Source organism: Marmota marmota, unplaced genomic scaffold (assembly GCF_001458135.2).
Source record: "Marmota marmota marmota unplaced genomic scaffold, marMar, whole genome shotgun sequence".
Lineage (NCBI taxonomy): Eukaryota > Metazoa > Chordata > Mammalia > Rodentia > Sciuridae > Marmota > Marmota marmota.
In genome coordinates, this window is record NW_025999949.1 from 22,393,972 (window position 1) to 22,412,093 (window position 18,122).

Consider the following 18,122-nt stretch of genomic DNA (forward strand, 5'->3'; position numbering starts at 1 on the left):
TTTTTTTTTTTTTTTTTGCTCTCAGTTCAATTACTGGGAATTGAATTCAGGGGCACTCAACCACTAAGTCACATAACCAGCTCTATTTTGTATTTTATTTAGAGACAGGGTCTCATTGAGTTGCTTGGGTCTCATTGAGTTGCTTGGGTCTCACTGAGTTGCTTAGGTCTCACTGAGTTGCTTAGTGGCAAGGCATTAAGCAAGAGCTGAAGTTGGCTTTGAATTCAGGATTCTCCTGCCTCAGCCTCCCGAGCCACTAGAATTACAGGCCTATGTCACCATGCCTGCTAAAGATAGATCTTGTTACTTTCATTTATTTGGTATAAAGATATCTTTAGTTTTGAAAAATCATACAAATATATATATGCATATACATAATATACATATTATGTGTGTGTGTATATATATATATATATATATATATATATATCTTCAAGTGAATTAGAAAAAAATAATCATAGAATAGCTTAAATGTCTATGAGTATAGCTACACAGATACCCAAAAGATATTCATTTTAAAGTAACACTGCTTAACATATAAGAAGCAACAGGGATTTTTCAGTTGATGTGTTACCTTTTCTTTTTCAATTATTTCCCAAATAAGAATTCTTTCATAGAATGTAAGGGCTTTAAGGAGTCTTAGAAACAAACTGCCAGTGGCTCTCAATATGGGACCTCTCCCAGAGGAAGTTTAGAAATGTATGGTTGTTTTACATGTAATAATACTGGGAAATGCCACTAGCATTATGGAATCTAAACTTTCTACAGTACAATAAATAATCCTTCATAAGAAAGACTCATCCAGCTTAAATGTCAGTAGCACGCCCACTGAGAAATACTGACTTAATTCACTTTTAAGATGGAGACTCAGATGTGAAAAGTGACTTAATAACGCATAGGTAGGTCCAGAACCCATATTCTAGCTTCCAATTCTCTTTCATTTAATAAGTTCTCAATTTAAATTAAAAGTAACTAATATCAATCATATGTGAATATATAAAATACTGTCAAAGCTGGGCATAACTATGATCCAAGTGACTTGAAAGGATAAAGCAGGAGGATGGCAAGTTCAAGACCAGCCTAAGCAACTGAGTGAGAACCTTTCTCAAAAAACAAAAACCTTAGAAAGGCTGGGAATGTAGCTCATTTGTAGTATGTAACTGGGTCCAATTCCCAGTGCCAATCAACCCACCCATCAAACAATCAAACAAACTACTGCATTAATATTTGAAACTGAAGTAAAAATGCAATTAACTTGAATACTAATATCCTCTTCAAATTGCTTTTTCCCCTTCTTTGCCAAGAAATAATTCTAGTTCAGACACATCATTTTTTTTAAATCCATCAAAGTTAGAAGAAATGGAAATAAAACAAATGATTCATCATGGCTACCAGTTAAAACATTTCTTGAATAGTGGCATTACATGATTTCTGATGGTTTCAGAACTAGATACTTGTAGTCTAGGACTAATCTCTACTGCTAACCCTGAAGAAATCCATTATTGTGAAAGAGCACTAAACTAAAACCCCAAAGGACTTGACACAAGTCCCTACCCTAATATGTAACTAGTCACCAAATCTTAAACACATTTTTCATGTTACAAATTAAATGAGAGGTTCAGTTCTCTCGTTCCCTTTAATGCTTTAATTTTATATTTCTTCTTTACTGCATACCAGTATATTTTAAATATAGAGGGGTGCCACCTAAAATTCATGAGAAAGAACATTATAATGACTAAAGATATAACTAAAGACTGATTCTCAGAAGGTGAGCACTTACAGGTAAACCCTACAATCATTCATCAGCACTGCACCTCTGAGTGATATTGATTACCATAATCTACTATCATTTCTTTTCCCTATATCATTCCAAAACTGAGAGATAAAAAAATCAATCTTCAAAATAATTCAAAATCAAAACTATTCTTCAAAAGATATTAACATTAAATGTTTATACCTACTGGATTTAAATTTTTTAATTTTAGAATTACCTAAGAACTGGTAGAGTATACTGAAGAATTCTTACAATGTAATAACATTAATATGTGTGTGTACATATATTACACGCATAAGACATTTCTCTTAAGTTCTTATGACATGGTTTTTGCCCTTGACATCGTATTTAACCCTTAACCAAACATAATTTCAATGTTCATAAACCACAAAATACTTCAGATTCCTTTTCAGACACCTCATTATATTTCTTAGACAACATATTTAAATTGAATAATAAATAAGGACAGAGATATATGTATTTTAGTCTTTATCTCTCGTTTTCTCATACACACAGAATTCTATTACCACCACAGCATGCAACTAAAATTAGACAGCAAGCTGTACGGCAGATAAATCTAAAAAAAAATATATCATTGAAGGGCCTTAAATAAACATATATAAAGCTTTCAAACCAGTCAAGATTATATCTTTAAAATACTGAGGGTGAGGTGCGTTGTAACTCAGTGAAAGCATACTTACTTGCCTAGCAAGCATAAAACCCTGGGTTCAATCCCTGGTGCTGAAAAAAAATTATGTATACATGCACACACATATATATTCATGCAGGCATTAATATTTGTATATGTATTACATATTCATGTATGCATGTATACATACACTGAATAGTTCCTGAAGTTCAGTTACTTAAATACAGCTTGTCAGCTTGTCTCTGGAATATTCTGAAATGTCTGTATGTGGTCCTTTTTTCCTACGTAGTCTTAAAAAAATTCATAGCCTTTGTTGCTTCTTATGTTTTACTTGCTATGGTTATTTTATAATTTTTAAATACATTATTTAAATATAATTAAATAAAAGTGATTTTGTCTTAAGGTCATAAATATAATACTTCAGTTTAGTTAATCATGCAATTATTATTCAATCATATCCACAAATCCCAGGGTTAGATGACAGAAATAAATACTGCTGACAGTCTAAAATACTAATATAAAAAATTTAATTAGTTCTATTTCAAACAAGCAAGAAGTTCCATCAAGTAGATGCTTTGCTACTTGCAATGAACATGTGACAAGCAATCAACACCATAAGAATGTACTATACTATACCAAAATTATCAGGGGTCTCTGCTGATGATATCTCCTTTGCACGCTTCACAATTACAATCTCAGGTTTGGGATATCTGCATGCTAAAAATATTTTTAAATTAAAATGTATTTAAGCAATAAAGTAATTACAATGTGTAAATATTTTTTAAAGTACATGAATGTATATGAAGTTTTTAAGTGTCACATGTTAGTATGAAGGCAGTCTTTGATTTATTCGGTAGTATAGGGCTGTACAATTGACACTGCAAGCTTCAACTGTACAGGCAGTCTTAATAACCAGTGGGGGTAGGAGGGTAGCTCAGTGGTAGAGCACCTGCCTAGCATGCTTGAGGCCCTGGGTTAAATCCCTAGCACTGTCAAATAAATATATAAGCAGTGGGGAAAATTCAATGATTCTGTGACCTTCAAGAATTTGTCAAAACACTAAAAACGTCTCTCACAGGTATAAATGCAAAGGGAAATCTTGAAAATAGTAAAATTAATGTTAATTCAGTATACTGTATTTTAAAACAGAAACACAGACAATTAAAATGTTTTATTTCTTTGTACTTAAGTAAAGCAACTTGAACAGTCTTAGTCCTCTTCTTTTCATACTATTTCTCATCATATAACTTAACAATATAAAGCATCCTTCCTGTACCTTGAATTATCACATTCTTTTCTAAGTCTTAGATTAGAAACACACACACACACACACACACACACACAATTTATCCTTTGTATTTTCAATGTCTTGAAATATCTCTGAGAGTTCCTTTAATAAAATGAACTTTTTTGCCAGGGTCACTTCCTCTAGAACATCATCTTTTCATCACAACCTCCCACTTTCCTCATTTACATTCATAAATTTGCCTCCCCTGAGCTCCGCTGGAAGCAGACTTCAAGTCTTAAATGGCGGCATTCAGTACCAGTGTTGACATTCTCACATTCAGCTATATCTTCTGTATTGCATTTATATCTGAGTGAAATCTCACTACAGTATTATCAATGCTGTGGTTTGGATATTGTTTGAGTGTGTCCCCCAACACAGCATGTGTTGAAAGCTAATCCCCATTATGAGGTACTGAAGGAAAAATTAATCAACCATGGTGTTTAGAAGTGGGGCCTTTGGGAGGTAATTAGAATCCAATAAAGTCATGAGGGTGGAGCCTAGTAGCTTTATAAGGAGACTGAATGACTGAATACTAGTAGCTTTATATGGAGAGAAAAGAAAAACACCAGAGTAAAGCAGACACACACACTCCCAAATGTCTTGCCATGTGAGGCTCTGTACTGTCTTGGGACTCTGCCAGCAAGAAGGCCATCACCAGATCTATATGAGTCTCCAGAACTATAAGCTAAGCAAACCCTTTTTTTTTTTTAATATAAAGTTACACACTCTTAAGTATTTCATTATAATAATGCAAAAAATAATAGTCTATTTTTTGCATTATTATAATGAAATACTTTCCCTTTTTATTGTTGTTATTAAAATGGGGTCTAAGTATGTTGCCCAGGCTGGATTCAAACTTCTGTGTTTGAATGATCTTCCTGCCTCTACCTCCCATGAAGCTGGGACCATAGGCATGTATCATCATGCCTGGCCTTTATTTCCCATTTGGTCCATTTCTTGTAAAACACTGCATGGGTTTATCAATACTTTTCTGTGAGTCAACTGAATAGATACACACAGACAAATAACAACAGGCTGTGAAAGAAGAGATGGATTGGTCATAATCATGATACACAGCTTTTTTTAAAATAGTGATTTGTGGACTCAGGAACTAGAAGCAAAGTTTACAGTTAAGTTTGCACTTTATGCATACTCAAAGTTAATATACTGAGATAAAATAAATTTTAAACTGTGTTGTTGAAAATTGTTATTTAACTAAAACATGGTTATTAAAATTCATGCACAGGGAAACATGCAACACAAGGACTGCCTTCCATAATTACTTAATGAAATGTGCATAATAAATCAACAAAACAGGGCATTAGATTTTAATACACACTATTTTCTACATATACAAATTAATAAAAAATAAAAGAATAATGTTCTTTTACTTAGAAGCAAAATGTTTTCCATTTCACTTACTTGAATTTATTATTATTCAACTATCAGATTTACTGATAAACTATCAGATTTACTGATAAACTATCAGATTTACTGCCAAAGATTTACTGATCTATAATGAAGTAGGATTCAATTATAAAACATCTTGTGCTTAAAAATAAGAGAAACCTTTTCATAGATCAACTCAGGTTTTTTTAACTGCCTCTGTATTCATTGCTAAACAAAAATATATATATATACTTAAAGGGTTTAAAAAAAAAAACTTGCACAAAATCATCCCTGATCTCAAAGAGTTACACAGAGTTGGTAGCATGTATAAACAGATATAAGATGAATAAAGAAAAAAATATAAATTTCCAGAAGAAAGAAATTACATCCTGAAGAAGAGGGGAAGAGAAAGGCTTTGTGTTTGGCCTTAACCAATTTAAATTTAAATAAGTGGATGGAGAGAACCCCTCTTTCCCATAAAATGCAATCAAAAATCTGTGAGGTAGAATGGAGTCAAGTAGGTATCTGTTTGAGAGAGAGGGAAGCCACAGTGGCCTAAGCAGGGTCCAAAGTTCAAGCAGGGTGAGGGTGTTTTGGCATAGGAGGGTCCATCTGGCACAAAGTGTCAAAACCCAATTGGAATGAGAAAGGATTCCATAGTAGAGGGGAGAGGATTGTGGTACAGGGTGTCAGTGTCCAAGTTTCAGTAAGAAGAGCATCTGGACAGGAGTACTTTAGCAGTAGTGGAGATGGGGTATTGGTGACACACTAAAGTAGTGATCCAAAAAAGAAATATATTAAGTGTAACAGGAGGCAGGTATTTCTCCATCGGAGAATAAATACAGAAATACAAAGTGCAAAAACTAAAATGTACCTTGTGGTATTGAATTAGTATTGGAGAAATTGTCATAAACTCTTATTTTATAATATATAGTATTGTAAAGAAAGAGGGGGGACAGATACATAGAAATGACATAAATTATTGTTATGATTTGGCCACAAGGGATCCCCCAAAAGCTCTTATGAATGCAAGAATATTTAGAGATGAAAGGATTGGATTGTGATAGCTATAACATAATCAGTCCATATTGGTGTGAATGGATGGACTGAGTTGTAACTGCAGGCAGGTAGCCGTGGCTAGAGGAGGTGAATCATTGTGGGTATACCCTGGAGGGGTGCATATTCCCTGGGGTCCTTCCCTGCCCTCTCTGCTTCCCCACTGGCCATGAGCTGAGCAATTTTCCTCCATTGGGCCCTTTCCCCATGATGTGCTGGCTCACCTTGGGCCCTGAGTTATGGAGTCAGTCAACTATGGACTGAAACCTCAGAAACTGTGAGCCCCCAAAAACTTTTCCTCCTTTAAGTTGTTCTTGTTGGATAATTTGGTCACAGCAATGCAAAAGCTGACTAAAACAATTATGTATATAAATACATACAATCCTTGGTTCACAACTCTGTTAACTGTGAGGGCCTGGGAACAGCCATACCCTACCAGTTATGAGCACACCTAATACCCAAATCTTGGTTTCTAAATACCATTCTACACTGAAAGAAACCTAGGCTCTCTGTAGAAATAGCTGATTCAGGGTTGAGGCAGAAAAAGTGCAAGACAAACCTGGAATCCCTGTGGCTACTGTGACTTCCCTGCCCCCTACACAGACATCTACCTCAATTCCATCTGTGGCTTTTGGACTGAATTTTTATGGGAAGGAAAAGGGAAGCATCCCCTCTCCACACAGTTATTTAAATCCTGAAATGCTTTTATTTATTTATTTTTTTTTTCCTGAAATGTTTTTAAGTCCAAACCTGAAAGAGGGGACATGCTCAACAAGTAATGGGTAAGGAGTCATGCCAAAAAGACACAGAGCTAACTTGAAGGGGTTTCCACTAGTCAAATATGGAACAGATAGAAGATCAAATAATAAACCACAACCCACTAAATAAAATAAAAATCCATTATTATATATTGATGTAAATTAATACACTGAAAATTGATGAAAAATGGAATATTTCATAGACTCGAAGTATTACTTCACAAAATACTTAAAAATTACAGAAAGGAAAATAATAACTTCACAGTGGATAAATCAAACAGCTTTTAGTCAAGTGTTCAAAGATAAAATCACCAGGGAAAATCTGAAATCACAGGTCAACTGACATGACTAAAAAGAACATAACACTGCTGTGATATTCCTGCTAAAGATGTACTACTGAAATCTGTTCATGAGCCATGAAACAAATTTAAATTGAAGGACATGTCACAATATACTAAAAGGAAAAACTAAGGAACTGTTTCAGCTGGCAAGAAATTAAAGATATGTAACAACTCCAGTTGTAATGAACATCATGGTGCACAACCTGACCCTTAGTTGGTAGAAGTCTTTCTAAGACACAGCTCTCAGTGGCCAATTATCTGGGGGAACTACCTCAGCTGAAGAATGCTTGGTCCAAGCCCCTGCACCCTGTCCAGGGCAATCAAGCTCTAATAGCTTGTTTTCACAGAGGAGAGGTACAGTAATCTCACCCAGCTCACAACAATAGGAAGGGTCATCCAAATCTAGAACTCTTTGCAGGGTCAGCTGAGTCTTCTGTTGAAACTGTGTGACAACAGTGTTATCTTTACATTGTTGTGACCATAAAACCTGACACAAGAACAACTTAAAGAAGGGGAAGTTCATTTGTTCATAGTTCCAGAGGTTCAATCCAGGGTCACCCAAGTCCACTGCCCATAGTAAGGCATAGTTGAGCATCACGGTTGAAGGGCCTGGAGGAGGAGAGATGCTCAGCCCATAGTGCAGTAGGAAAGCAGAGAGAAAAAGGAAAAGTGGCCACAGGAAAAACAAACCCTTCCAGGGCACACCTGGAAGAAGTGACCCACCTCCTCCAGCATGCCCCGCCTTCCTGCCTGCCCCACCTGCCTGCAGTTCGACCCAATTAATCCATTCAAACTAGAATGAACTGATGAGGTTACAGCTCCCATAATTTAATCATTTCATCTATGACCATCCCTGCATTAACACAGGAACTTCTGGGGTACACCTCACATCCAAACCAGAATAACTGAATTTCTACCCCTGCCGAAATTTATTTCCTTCCTTTCCCTTCCTAAAGTGAGGATTCCAAGAGCATTACCCAATAAGTTTCTTACAAATCAGTCTTTGTCTCAGAGACTGCTTCCCAAAGAACTGAGTCAAAATTTATTTTCTAACAATTCAGAAAAGGAAAAAAAAAAAAAAAAAGTTTACTAGGAAGTTTTCTGTGAGGTTGAAATTGTTTCAAAAATTTTAAAAATACTAAAAAGTAGGGAAAGCATAAAAGAGAATAACCTGAAAAAAAAAGTACGACTGGGGCATGGTTTACTAAAGAAATAAGACTTCACTGGAGAATATGTTCTAGGTCATAATGGGAAGGAAAAGTGATGTACAAAAAGGAATACAGTCACACATTACTTAAGAGAGTTAATCTTCAAAAAGCATTGTTAGGCGATATTGTTATGCAAAAGACGTGAAGTGTATTTAAACAAAGAGTTATGATGTCACCAGGCAACATAATCTTATATCTAAAGATCACCATTAAGTTCATCAATGCTATGGTATGGATATGGGCTCAGTGACCCCAAAGGTCCACTATAATTAGAGAATTGGTCCCAGGGTGGTGCTATTGTGAGGTGATGGAACTTTTGCAAGCTGAGGTCTTGTGAAAATCCTTAGTTCACTGGGGGTATGCCCCCCAAAGAGATTATGGGACTCCAGTCTCTCTCTTGCTGACTCCCTGTTTGAAGACATAAGCTCTTCCATACAAATGCACCTCCACCATGATGTGATTACTCACTCTGACATGCACTCCCACCATCGCTATCTGCACCATGCGGTGATGCAGCCAAGAGGAGGCTGCCAAGCCTGAGCTGTGCAATTTGGACTTTCAGCCTCTAAAACTGTGAACTAAATAAAAATCTTTTTCCCTTCATGAAATTAGCTGCTTCCAGTATTGTGTTGTAGTAACCCAAAGCTGACTAATAGACTCATTAACTAAAACACTGTTATGTGTCAAATGACCGGACATTTGTTACACAGCATTTATTTTTCAAAGATAATTATGAATAGCTATAAAATAAGTAATAACAATTCACCTTTTTCTAATATTTTTAACAAGCCTCTTTGTGCGCAAGAAAAAAAATTTCTAGGATAATATTTCTAAATCATAATCTTCCTCATACACAAAAATTGTACCAGTTCACAAAATATACCACATCTTATATTATTAAAATCATGTTTGTTTACATATTTCCTTCCTCAACTTAAGGAAGCCTGAGTTCAAGATGCATATTACTGCAATTCTCTCCCATCGCACCCACCCAAAAAAATAACCTTTTATAACACTGCTACTCAAAAATATGGTCCATGGACCTCTAGCACTGAAATCCTTGGGAACTTATTAGAAATACAGAATCTCAGGTTCCCCTCAAACCTAATGAAACAATTTGCATTTCTATAAGATTCCCAGACTATGTATGCACATTAAACTTCGTGAAACCAAGTTTCCACTGAGATGTGGAGAGCTACAAGGATCAGTATACCACCTTTACTATAAAACAAAGTCAAATTCAATTCAAATTCAAGACATTTTGAACCCATAAGAGAATAGAAGTCAAGAGAAAACAACTCGCCCTCAATCAAAAGAGAGGCAGGTACCTGCAAGGACAGAAGAGATGTTAGCATTGCTTTCCTGGAATACATGCAACTGTACTGCACCATAAGAAGAATGCAGCTAAACAGTAGAAAAGGATAAGTCAGAGGGCCAATGTAGCCACTAGAACACACTTAATTAGAGGTGTCCATAACTTCTTGCAGGTTTTTACCCCAAATCTTACCAGATACACAAAGATAGATTTAAAAAAAAAAAAAAACGGCCCTAAGAAAATGTCCATCTTGCCAGACCTAGAGGAAAGAAATGGCAGCTGCACAGAAAGACATGAAATGCTACCTCGTTCCTTTTCTCAATTTCTCTGATGAATCAAAATCTGTAATCTGCAAAAGAAGGGCAAAAATGTTGTCACCCTTAGGGGACAGAAACTGGACCAGCCATCTAGTTTCCAGGGGCTGCTTCAGTGCTAAGAATCTACATCCAAAAAAATCTTTCTGTGGGATACAAAAAGTTTCTTTTTAGTGATAGGTAAAGAAGGTTGAGGAAAAAGTATACAACTGATATAACAGCCCCCAAAATCGGGGCTAAATCAATACTTTTTCTAGTATGAAATGGATCTGGAATAGATTATCTCCCTTCCTTAGTTGGAACCACTGATCTTTTCTTCCCTCCTTAGCCACTAATGTCAATAACAATAACTGACAGTTCACAGTTATAGAACATCACTTCTAATAATGTTACATCACTCCTAGTAATATTACTTAAGTAATAACTTAAGTACATTATAATAATGAACATTATCAATAATTAACATTAACAAAGTCTCTGACTTTGGTTATGGACTGTTGTTATGTATTAAAATAGTACTGCTTTATCTTCCAACATTGTGACCATGATATCTATAAAATTAGATAATAAAATAAAAATTACAAACATCAGCATGACCTGGATAGCACTGAAACAGAAGCTTAATTAATTGTGTTATTTTAATGGTTAATGGAAGAACACATATTACCAGATTTAGGAGGAAAATATCCAAAACAGAGCATATTGTATGATATGCTGAAAAGAATTTGAGACTGGGCATATCAAAAAGGAAATACAAAAGCCTAAACCTAATCACTGCATTAAACCAGCTAAATGGATTAACTGAGTGATAACTACAGGCAGGTAGAGTATGGCTAGAGGAGACAGGTCAAGGGAGGCATGCCCTTGGGTCCTACATTTTGTCCGGGGTAGCAGAGCTCTTCTGCTTCCTTGTTGTCATGTCCTAAGCTCTTTACCCCACCACACCCTTCTGCCCTGATGATCTGCCCCACCTCCAACCCTGAGCATGGAGTTGGTCATCTACAGCCTGAGACCTCTGAAACTAAATAAACTTTTCCTCCTCTAAAATTGTTCTTGTTCAGGTCTTCTGGTCACAGTGGTGAAAAAGCTGACTAAAACACTAAAATTCCCCTAAAATTTTAATTCATAAATAGCAGCCTTAGCCAACTACTTTTTAGATGCTTAGAACAATAATACTTTGAACATACATAATCCAGATATTAGCAAATATACAAGGAATATCTTCACTGTAAGAACTGAAGATCGATAACAATGTGATAGATGCCACAGTTCGCTGGAAAGACAAAGAAGTAATGGTCCTTGAAGTGTCTTTCAAGATTAGACCCTACTAAGAAGTGGAGAGTGAAGAGAAATAATGTTTTTGAAAAAACAAGAAAGAAAACTAAAGAAAAAGAAAATTAAAAACACTATGAAGAGTAACAAATAACAGAAGGGCATACATTAGAAACAGTAACAGAATGCCAGGAAGCAGACCTCCTTACACAGCAGAAAAGAGAGTTTCCCACAACCACAAGGAATGAATGAGAATAGAGAATAGTCTGAAAGCAATGGGGATGATGGGGGCAGGAGGCGCGCGTGCATACACACACACACACACACACACATACACTAAACCCAACACATTTCACTATCACTCTGATAGAATCTAAAAAGCAAGCCAAGTGAAACAGCAGTGTTCAGGAGGCATTTGATATAATGACTAGTATGTCTACAAACAGAAGTAGCCCCAAAGGAAATTACTGCATTAAAATACAGTATGTAAGGATTTTGACATCTGGTACAGGCGAGATTGTGCTCATTCTCAAAATCCTTTAATTAAGGCAGAGAAAAAGTGCAATATGTTCAAATATATTGCCATCAAAAGCCATCTAAATACATATTTCAGAGTTTCCCTATAAAATCTTGTGTCTATAAGAATTTCTCATTAATCAAATCCTTTGAGGTAATTTTAACATGTAACTACTTGTTTTACTTGATCTAAAGCAGACATAAACTTAGGAATCAAAGACAAGGTTAGAATCCTATAAAGCTACATATTAATTAATTCAGCTAACATGAGCAAGATGCTAATAAAATCTGCACTCAGGGATTTAGTCCCCAGTTGTTCCAGTTATTTTATACTCAGACATAACAAAGAAAACCAAACAACAGTGTAGTTATGCAAACAAATCATCATTTTTAGAAAAACTAAAACAATGCCTACTAATAATGGTTCATTATCAGATCATCCTCAACATTCAGGATCATCTATTATCTTTTAGTTCCATGAGATCTCTGGATAACCTTATAAATTACTGACTTTATATTATTTCAACTTTCTTAGCCACAAATTTGTTTAAAAAAAAAAAACTTGTCATAACTGCTAGAACAAACAAGCAATAAGTGACTACTGCAGCGGAAAATGAAATTAATTACATTGGTGCATTAAACTAAAGCAGTGTTTGGCTTATCTGAAAGCCACATTTTCTCAGATTCTAATATTCAGAATTTAGTAAAGAAGTGAAGGAAAATAGTCATCGCAAAATTCATTTATTCACTAGAGAGGTGAGAAGTCCAGTAGACAGGCAAAGAATTATCTGTCTTTATCCAGAGATAAATATATGTACAATAAAGCAATGAGCTAAAAGCAAAGACAATATACTGATAATAGCAAACTCATACATAACAAAAGAGGAGACAGGGCAGAGCAACTAAAGAAACAGCTTATAATATTTCATAAAGAGCAATGGCTCTCAACCAGGTTAATTATTTAAGCCTCTTCCCCAATAGGCCACATTCCTGTCCCCTCCAAGGGACATTTGGCTTTGTCTGGAGATATTTTTGGTTAGTACTAGATGGAAAGGGTGAAAGGGTGCTACCAGCATTTAGCAAGCAGGATAGGGATGTTGCTAAATATTCTGTGTGGGGGATAATCCCCACAACAAAGAATCACAGTCCAAAATATCCATATTGCTGAAGGTAAGAAATCTTGACATAGAAGAAAGATCGCTATACATCTCAATAACCATAAGGAATCACTGCACTAGCACCCAGTACAGGAACAAATGTTCAAATTGAGGGCTATTATCCTAAAAATTTAAAAAAAAAAAAACATCTTAATGATCTGCATTAAAAAAATATAATACAAAATTTCCAACAGAAATTATTTTTATTGTACTGATAAAATGGAACAAACTATGATTAACTACATGAAATGCCACGTCTCCTAATTTCCCTTCCCTTGAACCTGGACTGGCCTTAGTGACTTTCTTGACTAATAGCATGTAGCAGAAATGACATTCTGGGGACTTCCAAGACTGGGCCATAACAAATCTGTGATAAGCTGAATAATGGATCCCAAAGATGTGCACATACTAATTCCCCAACCTGTGAATGTTACCTTATATAGCAAAGAGACTTTCCAGGTGTGATTAAAGATTTTCAGAGTTCCCTTGATTATCCAGTTGAGCACTAAATGCCATCATAAGATTCATTGTAAGAGGGAAGCAAAAAGGTCAATGAGAAAGAAGAGAAAGCAACAGCTGAAGCAGAGATTCAAATGATATGGCCAGGAACCAAGGAGTACTAAAAGCTGGAAGACAAAAAGCACACATTTTTCTGAATCCTCCAGAAGAACACAACCTTGCTGACACTGGTTTTAGTCCTTTAGGCCGTATTTTGGACTCTGGGCAGCCAAAACCATTAGAGAATAGTTTGCATTGTTTAAGCTACTAAATATGTGATTTGTTATAGCAGCAACAGGAAACTAAAGTCTTAAAGCTTCTACCTAGCCCTCTTAGAACATTTTCTGTTGGAGTCCAGACATATCATCAAAGTGTTACAGCTATTCTGAGATTGTCACGCTGGTGAGACCACATCTGCTTGGGTCCACAGTACCAACTGAGCCCAGCCATATGTGGTAAATCCATCTTGGATCCTCTGACCAGCCCATCCTGGTTCTTCCCCTCTTGGTAGGCCTAGTTGGGGCTATCTCTCTTTTATTCCTCTTGTATTGTCTCAATGAAAATACTAAAATATCTTCATTCATATATCTCAATTTGGACTATGATATATTTTTCTCTTTGAGCAAAAGTCAAGATATTGCCCAATCCATTACACAGGCTAACAGATTAAAAGAATTGTTTCTTTCTCACATAATCCTGGCCGAGAAAAAATAACAACACCACTGTTAAAGGGTCAACATTCCTAATGGATCAGAACTCATGAAAAATTTAAGTTATAAAGTTTCCCATCCCATCTTTAAATAAACAATCACAAGAAATGGGAACTACAAGATTAAAATTCAGAATTCTATGGTTAATGTATATGGATATAGACATAATAAAAAAAATTAAGTACAAAATTACGACTTACACAGAGAAACAAAAAAAAAGCTAACTCTATTATTGGTGGAAAAACTGCTCTATTCACTTCAATACAACTTTTATTTGCTATATGTAAAAATAATCTTTATTAAGACATCTTAGTGCACATCTAACAAAAATATTCGCTAAGAGACTTCTTTCAAATCGTATCTCTCATTGTACCACCCCAATCAGCAACTCTTGTCTCTCTGGGAAACTCTAGATAAGCATTAATTACAAATCTCATGTAACTGTGGGAGCCAATGTCCAAGTCAGCCCCTAAGGATTCCCACCCCTTTGGCATTCACACACTGTGCAAGTACCTTCCCACAATGTGCCACAGTGAAAGAGAAGCTTTGTTACTTCTAAGACTGTGTTAAAAAAGATAATTCCCAGCTTAGGATCTCTCTCACTTATTCTAGATAAACAGCAGCCATGGCTAGAAAACACTCAGGTATCCCTGTAGAAAGGCCCACGAGCAAAGAGCTGACACTTTCAGCCAATAGCCATGTAGATTTGCTTCGAAATGGATCCTCCAGCCCTAGTCAAGACTCCATATGATACAGCCCCAGCGGAAAGCTGTATTTCAATTTCATGAGAGATTAGGGGCCAGAAATACCCAACCAAGCTGCTCTAGAATTCCTTAACATCAGAAATTGTGAGATGATACATGCTTGTTTTAAGCTGTTGTGTTTAGGGATAATTTGTTATACAGCAATGGATAACTATTAATACAATGTGCACTGCCATTTTTCAGAACCAAAATGTTGTATTTTAATCGTTTTTTAAATTTTTGAACTATTAATTACAAAAATTAGGAAATGTGTTTTAAAAATCTTGGTTAATATTGAAAGGCAGCTCTGAAAATCTTAGTTTGCCAGTCCTACTTGTAGTAACAATGAACCAAGGACGTTCAGCAGAATATGGCCTGTTTCTGGAAGGAAAGAAATTAAGTTGAGCAGGTAAAGTAAGAGGGCAACATACACTTTTTGTTTTAATTGGGAAGAGAATCAGTCTGCAATTTGAAAATCACAATATCCTATTTAACTATAAGACATCCCACAGAGTCTGCTTTATATACTACAAATTGATTCTAAAGCTTTATTTTGTCACCAACTATACCAAATGCTTACTGATAAACATGTAAAAAGATAAGAGTAAATGTACCAAATTTCAGCAGATTTTATTGACCATGTCACAGCATAGATGATTTTTTCTTTTTCCATACCTAAATCAAAACACTTCATTAGATCACACAAGCACCTTTTCCAAGGACATAAAATTTCCTATGATAAAAAACAGTCCTTTTAACAAATAGTGTATTTCATTAGAAAGTGTACTTAGTACACATACATTTAGTATATTAGTTGGGTATTTAAAAACATTATTCAAAAAGCAAAAACAAAAGAAATATGGGAATTTTTGTCTGCTGAAGAAAAAAAATATGTTGATTTCAGCAATAAAATGAATGATATGCATTCCCAACACAGTAAAATCCTTTTAACCTTACATAATTAATGAATAAGGTAATTTATTAAACGATGATTCTACTTATCTCCATAATTACTACATGTCTTGATACTGAAAATAATAAGTGAACACCAAGACTGCACTAAAAACTAAAGCAGCCACATCTCTAAGTGTCACTTAATTCAAAAGGTAATAATTTAGTCAGTAACATAAGGAAAAATAGCCGATTTAACCTTTGAAGTTCTTCAGCTTCTAAACAGAAGAAGAGCATTAGGCCACTACATTGTTTCCTATGAAGTTGCTTGTTTCTCCTGAACAAAAACAATTTGAATTACCAATTTTTTTCCCATATAACTACACACAGTCTAATTTATGCTAATGGTCTCCACTGACTGAAGTTTGGGGATTCTTTCTAGAATATTTTATAGTATGTTATATCTTAAAATATTATCTTCACTGGAAAATGTAGAATGACTATGAAAATGTAGAATGCAAGCATGTGCAAAAACAATAATGAGATAAAAATGTAACCAGTCATACTGTGGGATATGCTTTTTAATAACTGTCAAAAGATTATATTCATAGGGCATTTCAATTCAGCAACATATTGACAATGCAGAATTTCCAAGAAATTTCTTAGAAAAGGCAAAATGATTAATGTTATCTCTGATATATGGATGCTGATTCATAATGGGGCTGGTTGGGGTTGGGGGCATGGGAGGATTAGACAAACTCTAGATAGAGCAAAGGTGAGGGAGGGGAAGGGAGGGGGAATGAGGGTAGGAAGGTCAGTGTAATGAGATGGACATAAATACCCTAAGTACATGTATGAAGACACAAATGGTGTGACTCTACTTTGTGTGCAACCATAGATATGAAAAGTTGTGTTCTATGTGTGTACTATGAATTGTAATGCATTCTGCTGTCATAATAACAAATTAGAATTTTAAAAATTTTAACAATTTTAAAAATAAAATACTTGACCTTTCAAAAAAAAGAAAAGGCAAAATGTGTGTTCAAATAGTCTTGACTATCATCCGATACTTTACATGGGTCCACAATTCCACAAACTAAGCCCCTCCCCCTGCAAAAAAAAAAAAGTGGTTAAAAGGTACAATAAAAAGTTTCTGTAGTAGTAAAGATAAGTCATGCACATCAGCCGAGGATACACTTGGAAGTACCTCTAGCAAATCAAATGCCATGTTCCAATTCAATGTGCTCTAAACTTAAGAATCTATGGAATGTTTATATGCCTATCATATAAAAAAGTTTTTTAAAGAACTTCTAAAAGCTTTCAAACACATCAGAATGTAATAGAAAATAACAGCAAGCTGCTGTGTACATAAGAGTATTCAAGTGGCCAAAGTATTTTAAGTCTGAATCCATTTTGACCCTTTGGTACTTTCTCAGCTTTTAGCTTTTCTGAACTTTTAGCCTTTTCACCTAGACTCAAATTCTGACCTACCACTGCTGCACTTGTTTTAAAAATATCCTATTTTAACATGTCTGCTTAAAAATAGCTTTGCTTTCACCCTTCCAAAAATATTTTAAAGCAAAAATATGCTTTTTATTGTAGAACTACAGATTTTCTCCCCCTCCTAAATACCTTATTTATGTCATTTGAACTCTGGCGAAACAAAACCCAGAGTTAAACTTGAACCTCCCAGGGATTCTAATTCAACTGCAGGTGCTGATTTGATCCATTCTTTCCATTTCCTAGAAACATGTTTCCTTCGTCTGCTTACATTGATTAATACAACCAGATGCATGTGGAAACAAGCAGCTGAGAGCATCACAGCCTTGGGAAGCTACACCTCTTTTGGGGGTGGGGGGAGAGCCCATACATCTTCTTTGCTAACCCTTTAGCAAAGTTTCTTCCTGCCTGTCTTTTGCAGCACTTTCTCGGGCAGGCAGGGCATGCCACCTGCAAAGGTGCACGTTCGCCAAGAAGGCAGCAAGGGCCTTAGGCAGGAGAGCTGGGGAGGGGTGGCACAGGGCAAATCAAAACAAAATCCCAGCGGTGTGGGCTGGCATTCTAGGCTGAAGCTCTAGATTCTGAGGCTTGGGAGAAACCAGTCAGACTTGGCCCCAGCTGCCTGGCACCATCCGCGCGCGTCCTACCTGCCTTGGGGACACTCGGGAGGTGGAAAGTGCCCCCCCCCACTCGGCCGTCCCAGGCGCGAGGCCAGGCGGGCCAGGGTGGCAGGCGGAGGTGGG

The 18,122-nt window shown here is 35.9% G+C and overlaps 1 protein-coding gene across 1 annotated transcript in view; it reads right to left on the bottom strand.

The window, feature by feature from the left end:
* Positions 1–18,122, bottom strand: part of Tmem65 (transmembrane protein 65) — a 51,129-nt gene that overhangs the window by 32,796 nt on the left and 211 nt on the right. The window contains exon 2 of the mRNA XM_048802405.1: positions 3,060–3,140. Within this exon, the coding sequence (XP_048658362.1) occupies positions 3,060–3,140 (81 nt within the window). The remainder of the gene's footprint in view (positions 1–3,059; positions 3,141–18,122) is intronic.